The following is a 17,917-nucleotide window of genomic DNA, read 5'->3' on the forward strand; positions in this document are numbered from 1 at the left end:
AGCTGCATGTAGCATTGCCAATGTTTAGCGGCACTTAAGGGAAAGCATGAATCCTACTACAGTATAGATTAATTATACATTTACTATCTTATGTTAGAATATCAGCCTTGCTTAAACTGATCTAATTTTTACGTCACGTTTATACACCTTAGATGTACACTGGTGACAGCAACTTCCTGAGTTTGAGCAAAAATATCAATTGTTAATTAAGTACAATAGAATCGTCATAAAGAAAACTCTTGATTCTAAGGTAGATATGTAAACAGATGCAAGCATCAACATATGCAAGGGACATTCATATACAAAAGTTAATTTACATTATAAAGGACATTAAGAGCTAGAATAATGAAAAGTGAAGATTACAACTCCATCTTCTCTTTCAAAGTGAATACTCCCCTTCACCTTCCCAAATCAAGCCAGATAACTCTAGCATGGGATGCCATGTAATTGCAGACTGCACAGCATATTGGACTGCCCACTATTTTACAGCTATGAGTCAAAGAATTATACCGACTGCAACACCCAGCTTCCACAGGGTATAAGGATGGAGGCTGAACATTCTACATTCACTGCTTTAAGACAGAAACTACACATTTAAATGTATGTGAGAGCAAGTCTCGACCGTCAAACTATTTTCCACCATTCTTGCCCTTAAACCACTCTCAATGGCTAAATGTATTCCTGTAACATTTTAAAAATGTTTATTTATCCTACCATTGTAGCACTGACTGTCTACCCTATACTTCTGTATTAACTATACTGAAAAATACCAAGGACTTTTCGTTTGTGTATGTAGCCATGAACTAAATTATTTTACTCTAGAGAAATCTTCCATTCAGCATGCTTGCCAAGTCCTCATATTATAAAATCCTCACTTGATTCTAGTTGGAATATTTATGGTACATGCAGATGGCTTCATGAACAAAACTAGCTCAGTTTAATATTCCAACACTAAATAAAGGGTAGCTGACTGTACAGCCCCCCCCCCCCAAAAAAAGAGCCATTTAAAAAGTTACATGCTAAGTGCAAGAGAAGGAAGTTTTGGTTTCTTTTTGTATTCAGTTCCATCCAAAAGCCTGAGCTCATACATGCTTGCAGGAGAATTGATTACTAAAATATTGTATAATGTATGCAAGCTTTGACACTAGTGAAAGCTACTGTAAAGAAAAGAGGTTGGAACATATTCACACAGACTTCAAGGAAACAGAGTTCGGGAGTAAAGACTCATTAATTTTAAAATGAGCTTTAATTTATTTTTCCCTTAAGTGCAGTTGTCAATGTAAACAAAACATGTTACAATTCCAGTGAGTTGTAGGACATTGCCGATATGTTCATTCTCTTCAAATATGCTCTTTTAACATTATGCCAGTTACCTGACGGAAAGAGCAGCTTCTAAATAGCATACACTTGTTGGCTTCTTTTCAAATCTAACTAACTAAAATCAGTTTTACAACCTGTAAAGTGAAAGCTGCATTAAAAGATCTTAAAATTGCTTGGCTGTTAAATTTTATATATTGGAGTATGTTGTGTCTGTGTGTATCAAGTGTACATACATAGAAGAATATTTTCTTTAAGGGTCACCACAAGTTTCCTGTACCGCATTATTTGCATTGCCATAAATAGTTGAAACAGTTCACTGCTACTTAAATCTAAGCAATCATGGCACAAGAGCAAGAGAAATCTCAGTCAAAAAAGAAAGCCAGTCTTCAGAAAGTGGCAACATATGGAGTGTACAATTTCATAAAGGAGCAATGCAATACATTTGTTTTCACAAGTTAGAAATAGCCCCTAAGACATGAAAATTTATGCTATGAAATTAAAAACAATCTATGGGACCCATGTGCTATTCAGCTATATCATGACTTTTGAATAAAGTAGTCTATATATTTGAACCAGAGCCTACAACAGATCATTTGCACAAGAATATAAAATAAATTTCTCAATTTAAAAGATGCCTAGATAATCCACAAATATATTATGCATGGTCATCCCTCACATGGGAAAAATAAAGTTTCTCCCTCCAAAACTCCAAGAATGTATCATATTTACAGCACACTTTGGTTCTCTATAAAAATAGATATTTAATTTCTGATGAGGCATTGTGTTTCAATTCATTTTAACTGGTGTCTAGAATGCTGGAACTGAACTAGTGATGTGCAGACAAGAGATTTTTTTTTTCCCCGTGATAGCCAAAGGACAGATAAGCAGAAAGCTTCTACCCATTTGAAAGCTACAAGTAACTCTTGTTTAAACAAGTCTATTTTTGTTGTTTTGAAGTGATTGTGCTAGATGTATCAATAGACATTTATGTGCATGTGTATTATGTACAGATACCATTAGTTTATTAATGTTTGCATTTCAGTGTAAAGTCATTTAGAGTTATTTTGACCATAACTTAATTTTTCTACTTTAGACACATTACAGATATAAACCCCATCCCAGAGAGCAAAGCTGGTCAGGAAAGGTGCTATTGCAGGTCACTTCCGATCTGTATCCCTTCCCTAAACAACACATATGCCAAGTAGAAGGTATGACAGAAAAATATTAAACTTTTTTCATCTCCAAAACTGAAGAGTCTGACAGTTATTAAAATAAGTTTCTCAATCTTATTCTGGTGTGGCCACAGCGTGACAACATATTGAAAGTGTTAAATCCACAGATAGAGGAAGTCTCACTCAGGACAGGCACAGTCCAGTTCGATTGAGCAAATGCTCAGAATAAGGCAGTGTCCCTCACAGAAGAACACATCGGAAAAAGCTGCTTTTCTTTTGTTGGTCTGGTGTGATTTTGACTCCCTGGTTGCTGCCTTGTGGGCTATTGCCCTCCTAAAGATGCAAAGAATTTTTAAAAATATACATATAAAAAGCTAAATTGACTGCAAGATTACTTTACTTTTGAGCTGGATTCAAAAACCACCAAGGTCATCAGGAATTTTTCAATTGGCTTCAATGAGTTTGGGTCAATGTCTATAGCAGGCCAACCCCTTCACCTCCAACTCCTTCCCCCCCCTCAAAAAAACCCCACACCATCACCATCTCCCCCCCCCCCCAAAAACAATCAATAAAAAGTGAATTCTGATAAATGGGGCTCAATTGTGAGCTGTGCATATTCTTTATACTTGTACTGGATTCAAATGCCTGAGATGAAAGTATCCACAACTTTTATGTTAGTCTCATTAAAATATCGGAGTCATTATCAAGACCTAAATATGACAGTTATATCTGCACACAATTCTGTATGTCGCATCACGGTTGTTATCAAAAGCCTATATAAGAATTTGTTTCAATAGAGATTGCACAATGCTTCTTCATTAAGTTTGTTTAATAAATAAGACCAAAAATACCCCAGCAGTCTCATCAGTTGCAAAAAGAAATTTTTAGAAATAAACCAGGTGAAACATGAGTTAGTGATAAAAATCCCAGAAACTAGTCCCATAAACTAGAAAATCTTAATAGTCTGGAGTACACAGGATCCGCTACAGACCAACCTTATGCAAGAGTGAGGAATTTCATTCATCAGTTTAATTCCCACCAAGATTTCAGTAGAACAATGCAGGAGTTGTCAATGACTTCAGAACATTTCTATTTAAAAACTCTCAATTATGATTTCAGCTATGGGAATTAGTCCTCTGTATACAAACGGCACCCAGGGAGTTGATTAGAAAATGAAGAGAATATTTGTCATCACCAATGTGTCTAAGTGGAACAGCCTGCAAACAACGCATATTCTAGTCAACTTAATACTATTTTTTAAATCCCACAACAATCAGTGAAAGTTACTCACCAATTTCTTGTCCATTTTTGCTTTGATATCTCTTGCAAGAGTGAAAAATGCCTAAAGTAAAGCATATTTAAAACTTGTGTTTTATTAGCTACCTTCACATATGCAAGTTCATTGAAAAAAAAAAAAAAAGCTGCTTTTTTTAATTGAAAAAGAAGTGGTACCAATTAATGCTAAATTTTCAGCTAGGAGGTGTGACCTACCACTCGGAAACCTTTAACAGCTTAAAAAAGGACTCAAGTTCAGACAGTCTCTCACTCACCAGAATCACTCACATGGACCCACTGATCTAGATAACAGATTGACCTGATGTGTAAGAAACACTGAAAACTAATACAAGCTGAAGTGCAGATTACTACATGGAAAGGTATATAAGCTCATGTTGGCCACTACCTCAAGGCAATCGATCAGCAGCCAAGGAATCTGCAGCAGGACAAAGAGACACCACCTGATCCTTGAAGGACAAAGTGAGATATCTTTCTCTCTCACTCTCATACAGCTTCATACCAAACCATTCATCAAGATGGACAGAAGACATCTTAATAAGCAGAGACTCAGTAAATCCATATAAGATCATACAAAATTTTAAACAACTTTTATAGAGAAACGTGCCCTTTGCAAAGACACTTCGATGAGACAGTCCAAGTTAGCTAAAAACCCACTGCAAATAACTGTGATTTAAATAAAATCATCTGCATTATGAGAAAGAGAGATTTTGGTACTCACATTCTCTATGTTAATATTTGCTTTTGCACTGGTCTCCATGAATTTAATTCCAAAACCAATAGCTAGCTGAACAAAAAATAAAGGATTAATTATATCACACAGGTGGCTATAGGCAGAGCCCTGAATAAAAATTGATTCTCATTGTGCGGGACCTGCCATAGAACTGATTAGTGAGTTTGGCAAAGTGACAGTATTAAATTGAAATTCAGATACCACAGCATCTTTTAAAAGTTACAAATATTTCTCTTTAACCAAACTGGGCTTTATTAAAATGCTAGTTACATTACACTGATTTAACTTGAAGTCTTATTTAAAAAGAAAATTAAAAGATTGTATTGAAGGTAAAATTTGCATATTTTTGCACAGCACTCAATAATCCCAACAAGATACCTACACAGACAGTGAGTGAGACACTGCATCCCATATTTTAGACAGTGATATTATTATATGGTGCATGTGAGGGGTCACTGAAAAAGTTGTGATTTGCTGAATATGATCATCCTACTTGTATGCATGTTCCATTTTTGTACATGAAGTTATGAATATTGATTATGTATCTGCATTTCAAATGCAGCTGCACCTTGGTACCAGCCACCAGACAAGATGCTTTCAGTATAGATAAGTGGGAGGGGGAAGCACCAAGTCAGGGTAATGGGCAATTAGGAAAAACAGGCCTTAGGAGAAACTTATTTCCCACCTGGTAAGCCTCCCTTTTACACTTCAAACAGCCTGCAAGTGAGGGTCGCTATGCCTCTAAAGGGGTATATGATCAGGTCACTTGGTGTTGGATTCCATCTTGGGATATCCGTGTTTTCCCACAAACTGGTCTGGGAACCAAGCTTTGAAACAAAGTTTCCCACCATACGTGAAAGCTGTACAAGGCAGGGAGTGGCATGATTCTTCACTGCTAACCCAAAAGGAGTCCTGGAAACGACGACAGAACAATGATTGAATCGGGGGTTGTACTGTACCCAGGCTAAAGGGATTTCAAACCTGTTTATGACAGACCTGAGGATTCCAAGCAGTGAAGTAAGTGCAGCTTGCCCCTTAAGACTCCGCAGTCTGCTCTCTCATTTTACGGCGAGAATCTGCCTATTCTTACTGATTTATTTAGTACATTAAGCTTAGTTTGCATTTATTTGCTAGATAATTTGCTTTGATCAATTTGTTATCACTCATAATGACTTAAATCTACCTTTGTGGTTAATAAACTTTTTTTTGCTTTCTCTAAACTAATGAGTTGGAGAAAAGTGCGTGGGAATCATAACAGGCTGTTGCATATTCCTCTCCATGTTGGCAGGGTCTGTGTGAGACTTTTAGGAGATTACGCTGCACAGGACAAGACAGCGTAATTTGGGGTTTACACTCTAGAGGAAGTGCACTCCTGAGGAACTGGGCGTTCTAGTTATAGCATTCCTATGCAGGAACTAGTCAGAGAGCCTGCATGTAACTGCAGCAAGGTGTCCCCCTACCTGTATGTATGCAGGGGAAAGTGCAGGCTAGAGTGCTTTGCAGCTTGTCACAGCAGTACAGTGTGAGAAGGAGCCAAGTCTGGGGCCAGAGGGGCTCAGTTCAAGGTGGCACCCCTGGGGGAACCCATCAGATAAGAAACAAGTGAGAAGAAACTACATAACAAAAAGAACAAGAAAGATGAGCATGAAGTTTTACTATTTGTAGGAATCTAAGTGCCTGCAAGCAGTTTTGCTCGGGTGGATCCCTGTACCTTTACAGATCTCTACTGTTTTTCATTAGGAATGAGCAGGTCTGCCTCTTCCAGCTTTAGGTGTCATTGTGCCCCATTCCACTGGCCTTCAAGCAAAAGCAGGACTTCCAAATCATGTACATTTTCTTCCTTTTTCTAAAAAAAGCCTGTTACCCCCACTTAAAGTCTCTTCTCCCAACAGTTGGGGACTAAGGCTTCATTATATAGGATGCTCTCTCCTCTTTCATATAGTTGAAAAATGGCATGTGTATGCATGCGGGGGGGGGGGGGGGGGCAGAAGGGGAAGAAGAGGAGAGGATTTCAAAAGGGAAGAGAATTTGTGGTATGTTCCTACATTATAACACAACATTTTTAAATAGTGCTGTAAGAGTTTAACCGGTTAACGAATAAGCTGGAGCTTATCGGTTATGGGAAACAGTTAAAATATGAAGAGTTTCTCTCCCATCTGGTGAACCTCCCTGTGAAACACACATCAACTGATAAGTTTCCGGAAGTATTCCAGAATTGTTAAAATTTTAACTCATGTGATAGAGGTCAATGATACATAATACAATGTAGTTCTCACTGTGACAGTCTGGGGGGATATGTCTGTGTCAAATTATGACCTCGGTTTTGTGAATGTCATTTAAGCATTGTAAACAGTGGATCAGAGTGTTCATGTCATGTCTGAACATGTAGCAGACAGACTATGACAGCACAATCAAAGACCAGCAATACTGAATGCCTCTCTCCTATTGGAACAACGGGTTGTTTTTTTTTAATAAACAGGTCAATTGAATTTGGAACTTCATCAGAGGAACTTCATGGCCAACAAGAGGGATTGAGGGTAGGTGTAGACTGTAAAGGTGTGTCTAGACTACCTGGCTCCATCGACCGAGCCATGTAGATGAGTTTACTTGGCAAAGGGAAATGAAGCGGTGATTTAAATAATTGCCACTTCATTTGCATCAAAATGGCCGCTGCGCTGTGCCGATCAGCCGTTTGTTGGCACAGAGCGGCAGTCTAGATGGGGATCTGCAGACGAAGGGTTCTGTGGCCGACAAATGGCTGATTGGCACAGCGCAGCGGCCATTTTGATGCAAATGAAGCGGCGATTATTTAAATCGCTGCTTCATTTCCCTTTGCCGAGTAACCTCATCTACATGGCTCCATCGATGGAGCCATGTAGTCTAGACACACCCCAATTGCTGGATATATAACTGCATCAGAAGATATTCCAAGCTAGCTAGATGGTCTGGGAAACAATTGTTCCAGGAGCAATGAGAGCTGTGGAGGCAGAGCCTCCAGGCAAGGAAGGAATCCATTTTGAGACACTTGGATGAGAGGAAAGTGATTAGGAATAGTCAGCGTGGATTCACAAAGGGCAAGTCATGCCTGACCAATCTGATTAGCTTCTATGATGAGGTAACTGGCTTGGTGGACATGGGAAAGTCAGTGGATGTGATATACCTTGACTTTAGCAAGGCTTTTGATACCGTCTCCCACAGTATCCTTGCCAGCAAGTTAAGGAATGTGGATTGGATAAATGGAAGGTAAGATGGATAGAAAGATGACTAGAAGGCCGGGCCCAGCAGGTAGTGATCAACGGCTCGATGTCAGGATGGCGGTCAGTTTCTAGTGGAGTACCCCAAGGTTCGGTTCTAGGACCGGTTTTGTTCAATATCTTTATTAATGACCTGGATGAGGGGATGGAGTGCACGCTCAGCAAGTTTGCGGATGACACTAAGCTAGGGGGAGAGGTAGATACGCTGGAGGGCAGAGATAGGATCCAGAGTGACTTAGACAAATTGGAGGATTGGGCTGCAAGAAATCTGATGAGGTTCAACAAGGACAGGTGCAGAGTCCTGCACTTGGGACGGAAGAATCCCAAGCATAGTTACAAGCTGGGGACCAACCAGTTAAGTAGTAGTTCTGCAGAAAAGGACCTGGGGGTTACAGTGGATGAGAAGCTGGATATGAGTCAACAGTGTGCCCTTGTAGCCAAGAAGGCTAATGGCATATTAGGTTGCATTAAGAGGAGCATTGCCAGCAGATCAAGAGATGTCATTATTCCCCTTTATTCGGCGTTGGTAAGGCCACATATGGAGTATCGTATCCAGTTCTGGGCCTCCCACTACAAAAAAGATGCGGACGCATTGGAGAGGGTCCAGCGGAGGGCAACCAAAATGATTAGGGGGCTGGAGCTTATGACTTATGAGGAGAGGCTGAGGGAGTTGGGTCTGTTTAGTCTGCAGAAGTGAAGAGTGAGGGGGGATTTGATAGCAGCCTTCAACTTCCTGAAGGGAGGTTCCAAAGAGGATGGAGAGAGGCTGTTCTCAGTAGTGACAGATGGCAGAACAAGGAGCAATGGTCTCAAGTTGTGGTGGGAGAGGTCCAGGTTGGATATTAGGAAAAACTATTTCACTAGGAGGGTGGTGAAGCATTGGAATGGGTTACCTAGGGAAGTAGTGGAGTCTCCATCCCTAGAGGTGTTTAAGTCTCGGCTTGACAAAGCCCTGGCCGGGTTGATTTAGATGGGATTGGTCCTGCCTAGAGCAGGGGGCTGGACTTGATGACCTTCTGAGATCTCTTCCAGTTCTATGATTCTATGATAAGGAGATGGGTTGATGAGAGAATATGATCTTGGTAACTAATTGACCGTTCATTTTCAGTGGGAAATATGTCAATGGAGGGATGATAGGAGTTACTATAGAGAATTTCTGGGTCTGGCTGGTGAGTCTTGCCCACATGCTCAGGGTTTAGCTGATCGCCATATTTGGGGTCGGGAAGGAATTTTCCTCCAGGGTAGATTGGCAGAGACCCTGGAGGTTTTTCGCCTTCCTCTGTAGCATGGGGCACAGATCACAGCTGGAGGACTCTCTGCATCTTGGGACCTTCAAAGTATTTGAAGGCTTCAATATCGGAGATATAGGTGAGAGGATTATTCTAAGAGGGGTGGTTGAGATTCTGTGGCCTGCACTGTGCAGGTGGTCAGACTAGATGATCATAATGGTCCCTTCTGACCTTAAAGTCTATGAATCTATGAGAGCATTGGGCACATGGGAAAGCTGTCTCTGATGTGGCTTAGGGGGAGGAGGGGTAGAGGAATGGCAGTTTGCAGAGCCACTCCCCCCGCCACCACCAGGAAGGGCTGGCCTAGAACACAGAGGTTTTATGGGCGGTGGGGGCCCCTCCTCCATAATTACATTGCCCAGACCAAAGGGGCTTAGAAGAACATGGGATTCAATCAGAACAGACCAGTGTCTATGCAAAGAGTGGAGTGGGGGCAGGTTCTGAGACTCACCTTCTCTCCTTGCTCTCTTGAAACTTGTCTTTTGTCATTCACATCACATTTGTTTCCAAGAATCATCTTTTCAACATCTGGGGATGCATGCTAAGATGGAAACGGGCACAAAGTTAAGATAAATTCTTTGCAGAACATTTGTTGGCTTCATGCTTGCTAAGTTTACTTCTAATATTATCTCTTACAAGGGATTATACTATGCACTGAGTTCTGACTGCATGCCAGGAACATACAACTTACCTCACACTCTTCTCTTTCGCCCATTCTCCCAAAGCTATAGTGCAACCAAGGCAGTGAATTTTCATTAATTACAGGAAAAATAGTTTACCATACCATAAAATCCAATGCTACCATTCAGAACCGCAATGCTTATTAGTGTATAATCTATTTGATGAACAGCAAAAGTTTCACTGCCCCTCAGATGCCAAGTGACCCACAAAAAAAGGAAACTGGTCTTTTACTTAGAAAATATAGCCGGTCGGTCCCCGAGTTGTAAACGGTCGACTTACGACCGAAACGGTCGTAAATGGCGGACCCCGAGTTACGAACGTAATCCACGCTTACAAACAGCGGTCATATGTAACTCAATGGGGTCTGACTTATGAAGAAACCGAGTTACGACCATTTACTTGGTCCGTAACTGGTTCGTAAGTCGGAGAGAGGCTGTATTAACTTTCAGTTGTCTATTAACCTTACAGAAAGTTATCCACACTGTTGCTTCACACTTATCTCAGATAATTATGGTGCTTTCTGTATCTTGTCTTGTATACCTGTGATGGGATACAATCAACCCTACATCGGCAATGCAGGGGTTAAACAAGAGGCCCTACCACCTCATCCTTGCTAGGCATGCTCAGAGTGGAGTAAAAATATAAAGGATGCAGTTCAGTTGACACAGAAACTTCGCTTTGTTATGACAATGGGAGTCAAGAGAAGAGAAGTTCAATACTACTTGTAGGACAAAGTAATGTGGTAACGGAGCTGAACATGTTCTACAGTACTTTACTTTCCATTATAAAATACACATTCAAGTTTCTCTCTCAACTTCTCTCTACCCTTCATTGTTTTTTTTAATATCAACAAAGTTTATAGACAGAGACCTAAGATTGTGTTATCTTCCAGTTTGTAGAGATCAGTATCTCCTCTAATATGTTATGTTCCCATGTAAAACAAATTGTGTTATATACACCAATATGGTGATGATGTGCAACACATAACCTCCATATTGGTGCACATAACAAAATTCATTTTGCATATGGACAATCTGTTGGGTGGAGCTGAGGGGTTCAGAGTGTGGGAAGGGGCTCAGGGGAGGAGGTTGGGGCTGGAGTGTGGTATCTGGATAGCAATTAGGGTGTAGGAGAAGACTCAGGGTTGGGCCGTGGGGTCTTGGAGGAAGTTAGGATGCTGGAGCAAGCTTGGGGCTGGGGCAGCTCTTATTTAGTGGTGGAGGGGAAGAGGTGGCACTATGTTGCCCTGTGCTCACCTGTAGCCACTGCCTCCTGCAGCACCCACTGGCTGTGATCCCTGGCCAATGAGAGCTGTGGAGACAGAGCTTCCTGGCACTCAGACGCAGCTTCAGGAAGGCCTGTCCCAGAACACAGGGACTTTATGAGTTGCTGCTCAGGGCCCCTAGGCTAAGGGCTCTGTGCCTCTAAAGGCCCTTTCTTAATCCGACCCCAGTAGGGCTGCCACGACAGCTCCTTGAGTCCCTGCGTCATGCTTACCAGGTGGCTGTACAGCCACACAGCTTAGTGGGAACCTTGGTGGTGATTCCAGAGAAAAGCGTCATGACTGCACATTGTAAGAACAAATAACCTCTGAACACTAAGCACTGAGTTACCTCTACAATTGTTCAATATATGCAGAGAGTCACCTACAAGATTAAGTAACTGTTAAAGCATTGGCAGCTTTCATGCCGAACACTTTCCAGGGAGTTAAGACTCCAAATTGGACAATATCTTGTACCTGCAATTTATTGGTGTCACTTAATGCTCACAAAGGGTGTCACTTAATGCCTTTGATGTTGACCGCGGAGTGTCCAGACTAGCGCGCTGAGCCGACAAACAGTTGATCGGCACAGCACGGCAGCCATTTAAATGTAAATGAAATGGCGATTATTTATATCGCCGCTTCATTTTCCTATGCCGGGTAGCCTAATCTACATGCCTCTGTCGCCAGAAAAGACTACAGTTCGTGAAGTCTGCTCTTACATTTGGGCATACTGAATTGCTACTGATTAATAAATTTCCGAAGATATTACCAGTCTGGAGCTTCAAACGAACAATGCATCTCCAATCCACATTAAAAAAAATTTCACACAACTTAGTGGCAAATATAACAGTTCTATACCATTTTGATTTTCATTATTTGCATCAGGATAGTATTTTTAATACTCAAGATTTTTGTAAATAAAATGGGAAATTACCTCTTCAATATTCCTGACCCAATTCCGAATGTTTTCGAAAGATTTCTCATTGGTTATGTCATATACCAACATTATGCCCTAAAGATTAACAAACAAACAAAAAACAAAGACAACTTAATTTTATCTGACAACTGATTCTATAATCATTACAGAGATGCCAAGCAAGAAGAAAAAAAAATTCTGAAAGGCTTACATTAAAAAAAAAAATCATTAAAACTCCCAAACTCCACATCAACTTATAATATGAAGCCACTTGCACATGGAAGCAACTGCTGAAAGGAATCAAAAAGCCAAACAGTTTTTTAACTACAGGTTGGACCTCCCTTGCCCAGCACCCGATTTTCCGGATTAGAGGAGGTCCCTTTCCTCATGGCCCATGCTGCCCCCCGAACTAGGGCTCCAGCCTGGCCCCACTGCTGCCCCAGTCTCCTGGGGCTTTCTAACTGCTGCCAGCTCCACGGCTGCCAGGGCCGGAGCTCTGCAGCCTCTTGGCTCCACGGCTGGGTTTGGGCCTGGAGCTCCAGAGCCACCGCTGGGACCACAACTGCCAGCCATGCCATGTGTCTTACCCCACCGGGGGGTGAGTCAACCCCCGATATTGCACTCCTCCCTGTTACTGGGCTCTGCTGTCCAGGAATATTCATGGTTGCACTGGACCATGGATATTGCCGGACCAAAGAGTCCCAGTTAAGGGAGGCACAACCAGTATTTAACTTGGATTAAATGTATTGCATATCTGTAGAATACCAGAATCTTTGAGATATACTGTAACCTATGTCTTAGCAAACCACACATGTTATTTGTTTATCTGCCTCCAACATGCACATGCATTTTTTTTTTTAAATTAGCAAGTCATACTGGACTCCCACAACAGCTGTTGCTGCTGCAGTGTAATTTGAACTTAGAGATGGGAGCACAGGTCTTACCAAATATCTTGCCAAGCGGAGTTCAAGTTCTGAAGTTCATTAGAGTTTAGAAATGATTATGCTTCACAGTAAAACTGGAATGGTTTCACTTTCTGCAGAACATTATAAACAGATTTAAAACTAAAAAATTTCAGTTACATCATGCCTACCATTGCTCCTCTGTAATATGCAGTTGTGATTGTTCTAAACCGTTCCTGCCCAGCTGTGTCCCTAAAATAATTAAGCACATCCAATTAGTGCATGCAAACTACTTGAATACATTCTGAAATTAAGGTCATTAGAGAGAATTCCATTAAGTTTTACAGTGACTTTTTAAAAACCAACAAATCTACAGCTTTATTTTCATAGACTGCAAAGCCAGAAGGAACTATTATGATCTAGTGCCACAGTTCTCAAAAGAATGGATTCAAAAGCAGATTAATGGGGTCACCAGGACTGGATTACACTGCCCAGGGCCAAAGTGGGGCTCAGATTACAGGCCATCCACTCATGGCAGTGGGACTCAAGCTTTGGCTCTGGCTTCCCCACCAGGAATGGCAGGGCTTGGATGGGTTCAGACTTTAGTCCTCCTTCTGCCCAGCAACATGTAGTAATTTTTGTTGTCAGAAAGGGAACCATGGTGCAATGAAGTTTGAAAAACCCTAATACAGTCCAACCTCCTGAATATCACAGGCCAAGGAACTTCCTCAAAATAATTTCTAAAGCAGATCTTTCGGAAAAATATCCAACCTTGAGTTTAAAACAATGATGGAGACTCCATCGCAACCTTTGTGGTAAATTGTGCCAATGGTTAATTACTCTGTTAAAAACTTACAGCTTATTTCCATTCGTCTAGCTTCAACTTCCAGGCATCGGCTTGTTTATACCTTCTTTTGCAGTAGTGAAGAGCCCAATGTTAGCTCCTCAAGTAGACAGATTAATCAACTCACCCATTAACCTTCTCGCAAGCTAAATAGATCTCCTTGAGACAGAAGAGTGACCAAACAGCAAGTATGAAAAATTGGGATGGAATGGGGGAATAACTTGTGCCTATAGAAGATAAAGCTCCAAATACTGAGACTGTCCATTGATCCTTAAGAAAAAATATAAGCACAAATATGGAATTGGGGAAACTAGCATGGCTGAAAAGGATCTGAAAGCCATGGCAGATCACAATCTCAATGTGAGCCAGAAATGTATGTTGTTGCAGAAAAAGCAAATGCAACTTTAGGTTGCAATAGCAGCAGAATAGCATACAAGTCATATGATGCAATAGTACCATTTTACTTAGTGTTGATTAAACCTCAGCTGGAGTATTGTGTCCAATTTTGGTCACCAATGTATTTGAAAGGAGGCGGAAAAAATAGAAAGGATCCAGAGGCAAGCACCAAAGATGATTAAAGAGATGGAATGCAAGGCATATGAGCAAAGACTGAAATGTTTAGTTTGCAAAAGACGAGATTAAGGGGGGGAATCTGCATGATCTTCAGGTACTTGAAAGGCTGCCATAAAAAGATGGAGAAAAGTTGCTATCTTTTCTCCAGAGGCAATGGGTTCAAATCACAGCAGATTTAGATCAAATTACAAGAAAAACTTCCTAACTGTTAAGGCCAGTAAGACAATGCAACAAATTGTCTCAGGAAACTTTTCCAAAGGAGGCTGGATAGCCATCTGTCTCGGATGGTTTAGACCTAAGAAATCCTGCATCAAGCTTGGAAAGGGGGTTGGACTAGATGAGCCTTGTAGTCCTTCCAACTCTATGATTTTTTACATATACATTTCAAGACGGGATTAGGTATTAGATCTTTTGGCCACAGCATCACACTGAAAGCCTGTAGTTATTCACCACAATTTCCAAACCTTTTTCAGTCTATGCGTCCCTAGAGAGTCTGGTATGCATTTTTTATTCCTAGATATCTATATTTATATGTAGCCATATTAAAATACTATTATTTGCCTGCATGCAGTTTACCAAGTGTCTCTGAATTGTTATTTATCACACTCCTATTATTTGTCATCAACAATCTTTCAGTGTTTATGTTTTCCTCAGATCACTGATAAGAACGTTAAATAGGATAGGGCTAAGAATTGAGCCATAAGAATGGCCAGGACTTGACAAACCCTGGCAAGAACTGTGCCAGATCAGCACTGCGCATGCACGAAGTGCCGGTGAATGGGGTGCATGGAGCAACCGGCTGAAACGTACTCGCCATAGGCGAGTAGATTCAGTGGTTTGTCGAGCCCTGAGAATGGCCATGCTGGGTCAGGTTAATAGTCCATCTAACCCAGCACCCTGTCTTAACAGGGACCTATGCCAGGTGCTTCAGAGGGAATGAACTCAACAGGTAAGCGATCTGTCCTCTGTTTTCTATTCCTGGATTCTGGCAAACAGAGGCTACGGACACTTAAGAGAACGGTGGCTAACAGCCATTGATGGACCTAGTCTCCATATAAACTTATCCAGTTCTTTATTGAGCCCTGTTCTTCCTGGCCTTTACAACATCCTCTGACAAACAGTTCCGCAGATTGACTGTGCATTGTGTGAAGTAGTACTTCCTTTTGTTTTAAGCCCCTTATCTATTAATTTCATTTGCTGACCCCTAGTTCTTGTGTTATCCATACAAGACTCCACTGTTTCTCGTGGAAACACTCTCTCTTGACCATTTCCCCCATTTACATCAATTAACCAGCATTTAATCCATTTAATGGATGCCATGTCAATTTTATATTTTTCTTAATTTTTTTAAATCAAAATCTCATGTAGTACCAATTCAAATGGCTCACAGAAGTCTAGATATATGACAGCAATTTATTACCATTATCTACAAAACTTGTAATCTCCGAAAAAAGATATCAAGTTAGTTTGGCAGGATCTATTTTCCATAAACTCCATCTTAAATAAACTCAGATACTATGATCTCAACAAGTAGAATTAGGGCAAAAACCCTATGTCAGTATCACCACTCAAAATGTTAACGGTGAAGACATTAGGAGGTATTAGTTCATGTCAAAACATCTGACCTTAAGTCATATAGCTTTAAAAGAAAATGCTTACCATATCTGCAGTTTAATTCTCTTGCCATCTAGCTCTATGGTTCTAATCTTAAAGTCAATACCTGGGGGGGAAAAGAATCTACATTCATTAAGATTTCCAGTAAAAACCAAGTTAACACTTTTTTCCCTTTAATTTTCCATAAGAAGGCACCTATTCCATTTTGTTAATTGATTAGATAGGATGTGAATTCTGAATGACCATGGCATTCTTAAAAACATTCACAAATGTCTTGTTGATAACAGACCTACTCCTAAACCAGCAGACATTCGTTTCAATAAATAACAACCCTTTCAGTACAGTCGCTACAGCAGAACCAGAATGTACAGTTCAATGTAACTTCAAAAAGCAGTATCCAGGTCAATACAGCATTATGTCACATGAGCTTGCTAGAAGTATCATCTAATTACATTTCTCTTTTCTCAACTTTAGTAGACTATTAGAGAATTCATTTTCGCAGCAGAGTAGTCTTTTCTTATTAAGACACCATGTCAAAGACTTGCATCTGTAATAATAAAACACTTCTTAAAAGTCTTATTATGACTAGAAAATAAAATCAGATTTCAGGGCAACGGTTTATTTTTCAAGTCCATATGTAATTCTACAGATGTTTGTTTATATACCATCATTAGTTAAGGTCACATTGCCCTCCCCACTCATTTTCTAAGGTATGAAACTCAACTGCTATGCAAAAAGAAAAATTAAGTATCAAAGTGCAATACAGGCAGTCCCCGACGTACGCGGATCCGACTTATGTCGGATCCGCACTTACGAACAGGGCTTTCTCGCCCCAGAGCTCACAGGCAGCGGTCAGCCACCTCGAGCTCCGGGGCGAGAAAAGCTGCTCCCGGTGCCCCTGGTCTGCTGGGGACCGTCTCCAGCAAACCAGGGGCACCAGGAGCAAAGCGGTCCGGCGCCAGAGCAAAGCCTCAGAGGCGAAGCACCCGCCGCTGCCGCTTTGCTCCCTGTGTCCCTGGTCTGCTGGGGGGGGGGGCGCAGCTAGTGTGCCCCCCCCAGCAGACCAGGCTTTTGTTGTGGACCCTGGGGCAGAGCAGCTGGGGCACTGCCGGTTGGTCCCGCAGCGCCACTCTGGGCACTACTGGACCAACCCGGCAGCACCCCAGCTGCTCTGCCCCAGGCGTCCTGATTCAGCCGCTGGTGGTCAGTTTCAGCAGCGGCTGAATCAGGACACCTGGGGCAGAGCAGATGGGGTGCTGCTGGGTCGGTCCAGTAGTGCCGAGGAGCGGCGCTCCTGGAGCAACCCAGCAGCACCCCAGCTGCTCTGCCCCAGGCGTCCTGATTTAGCCGCTGCTGAAACTGACCAGCGCTGACTACAGGAAACCTGAGGCAGAGTTGCTCTTCCCCGGGCTTCCTGGAATCAGCTGCTGATCAGTTTCAGCAGCAGCTGACTTGGGGACACTTGGGGTTCTTAAGTTGATTCTGTATGTAAGTCAGAACTAGCGGTCAGTTTCAGCAGCGGCTGAATCTGGTCGCCAGTTCCGACTTACATACAGATTCAACTTACGAACAAACCTACAGTCCCTATCTTGTACGTAACCCGGGGACTGCCTGTATTAGGCATTCCTTCAGACTGTTTGGTGAAGACCGAAACAAAGAAGTCATTAAGCATCTCTGCCATTTCTCAAGTTTCCTGCTACTGTTTCTTTCTCCTTACTGACCAGTGAGCCTACCCTGTCCTTGGTCTTCCTCTTGCTTCTAATGTATTTATAAAAAGTCTTCTTGTTTCCCTTTATTCCCGTAGCTAGTTTGAGCTCATTTTGTGCCTTTGCCTTTCTATCTTGCCCCTGCATTCCTGTGTTGTTTGCCTATATTCATCCTTTGTAATTTGTCCTACTTTCCATTTTGTATAGGGCTCCTTTTTTATTTTTAGATCATGCAAGATCTCGTGGTTAAGCCAAGGTGGTCTTTTTCCATATTTTCTATCTTTCCGACGCAGTGGAATAGCTTGCTTGGGGGACCAACCGGCAGCACCCCAGCTGCTCTGCCACAGGCGTCCAGA

At 41.7% G+C, this 17,917-nt stretch overlaps 2 protein-coding genes across 13 annotated transcripts in view; one reads left to right on the plus strand and one right to left on the minus strand.

The window, feature by feature from the left end:
• LOC102456979 (tropomyosin alpha-1 chain) overlaps window positions 1-17,917 on the plus strand; it is a 97,500-nt gene that overhangs the window by 62,337 nt on the left and 17,246 nt on the right. The gene's annotated exons all lie outside the window — the stretch shown is intronic.
• RAB8A (RAB8A, member RAS oncogene family) overlaps window positions 1-17,917 on the minus strand; it is a 53,634-nt gene that overhangs the window by 26,471 nt on the left and 9,246 nt on the right. For 9 of the 10 annotated variants that reach the window (XR_012896722.1, XR_012896721.1, XR_012896724.1 and 6 more), the window contains exons 2-7: window positions 15,901-15,961; window positions 13,016-13,076; window positions 11,941-12,018; window positions 9,513-9,602; window positions 4,507-4,572; window positions 3,784-3,834 (exon numbers count right to left, since the gene is read on the minus strand). Coding sequence is in view for 6 of the 10 variants with exons in the window: in XM_075903110.1 (XP_075759225.1) it covers window positions 3,784-3,834; window positions 4,507-4,572; window positions 9,513-9,602; window positions 11,941-12,018; window positions 13,016-13,076; window positions 15,901-15,961 (407 nt within the window). In the remaining 4 variants the exon portion in view is untranslated. Of the gene's footprint in view, window positions 1-1,209; window positions 2,826-3,783; window positions 3,835-4,506; window positions 4,573-9,512; window positions 9,603-11,940; window positions 12,019-13,015; window positions 13,077-15,900; window positions 15,962-17,917 lie in introns of those variants that run through there. The other variant, XM_075903114.1, reaches the window with a different exon arrangement.

The sequence above is a fragment of the Pelodiscus sinensis genome, chromosome 19 (assembly GCF_049634645.1).
Source record: "Pelodiscus sinensis isolate JC-2024 chromosome 19, ASM4963464v1, whole genome shotgun sequence".
NCBI classification, from domain to species: domain Eukaryota; kingdom Metazoa; phylum Chordata; order Testudines; family Trionychidae; genus Pelodiscus; species Pelodiscus sinensis.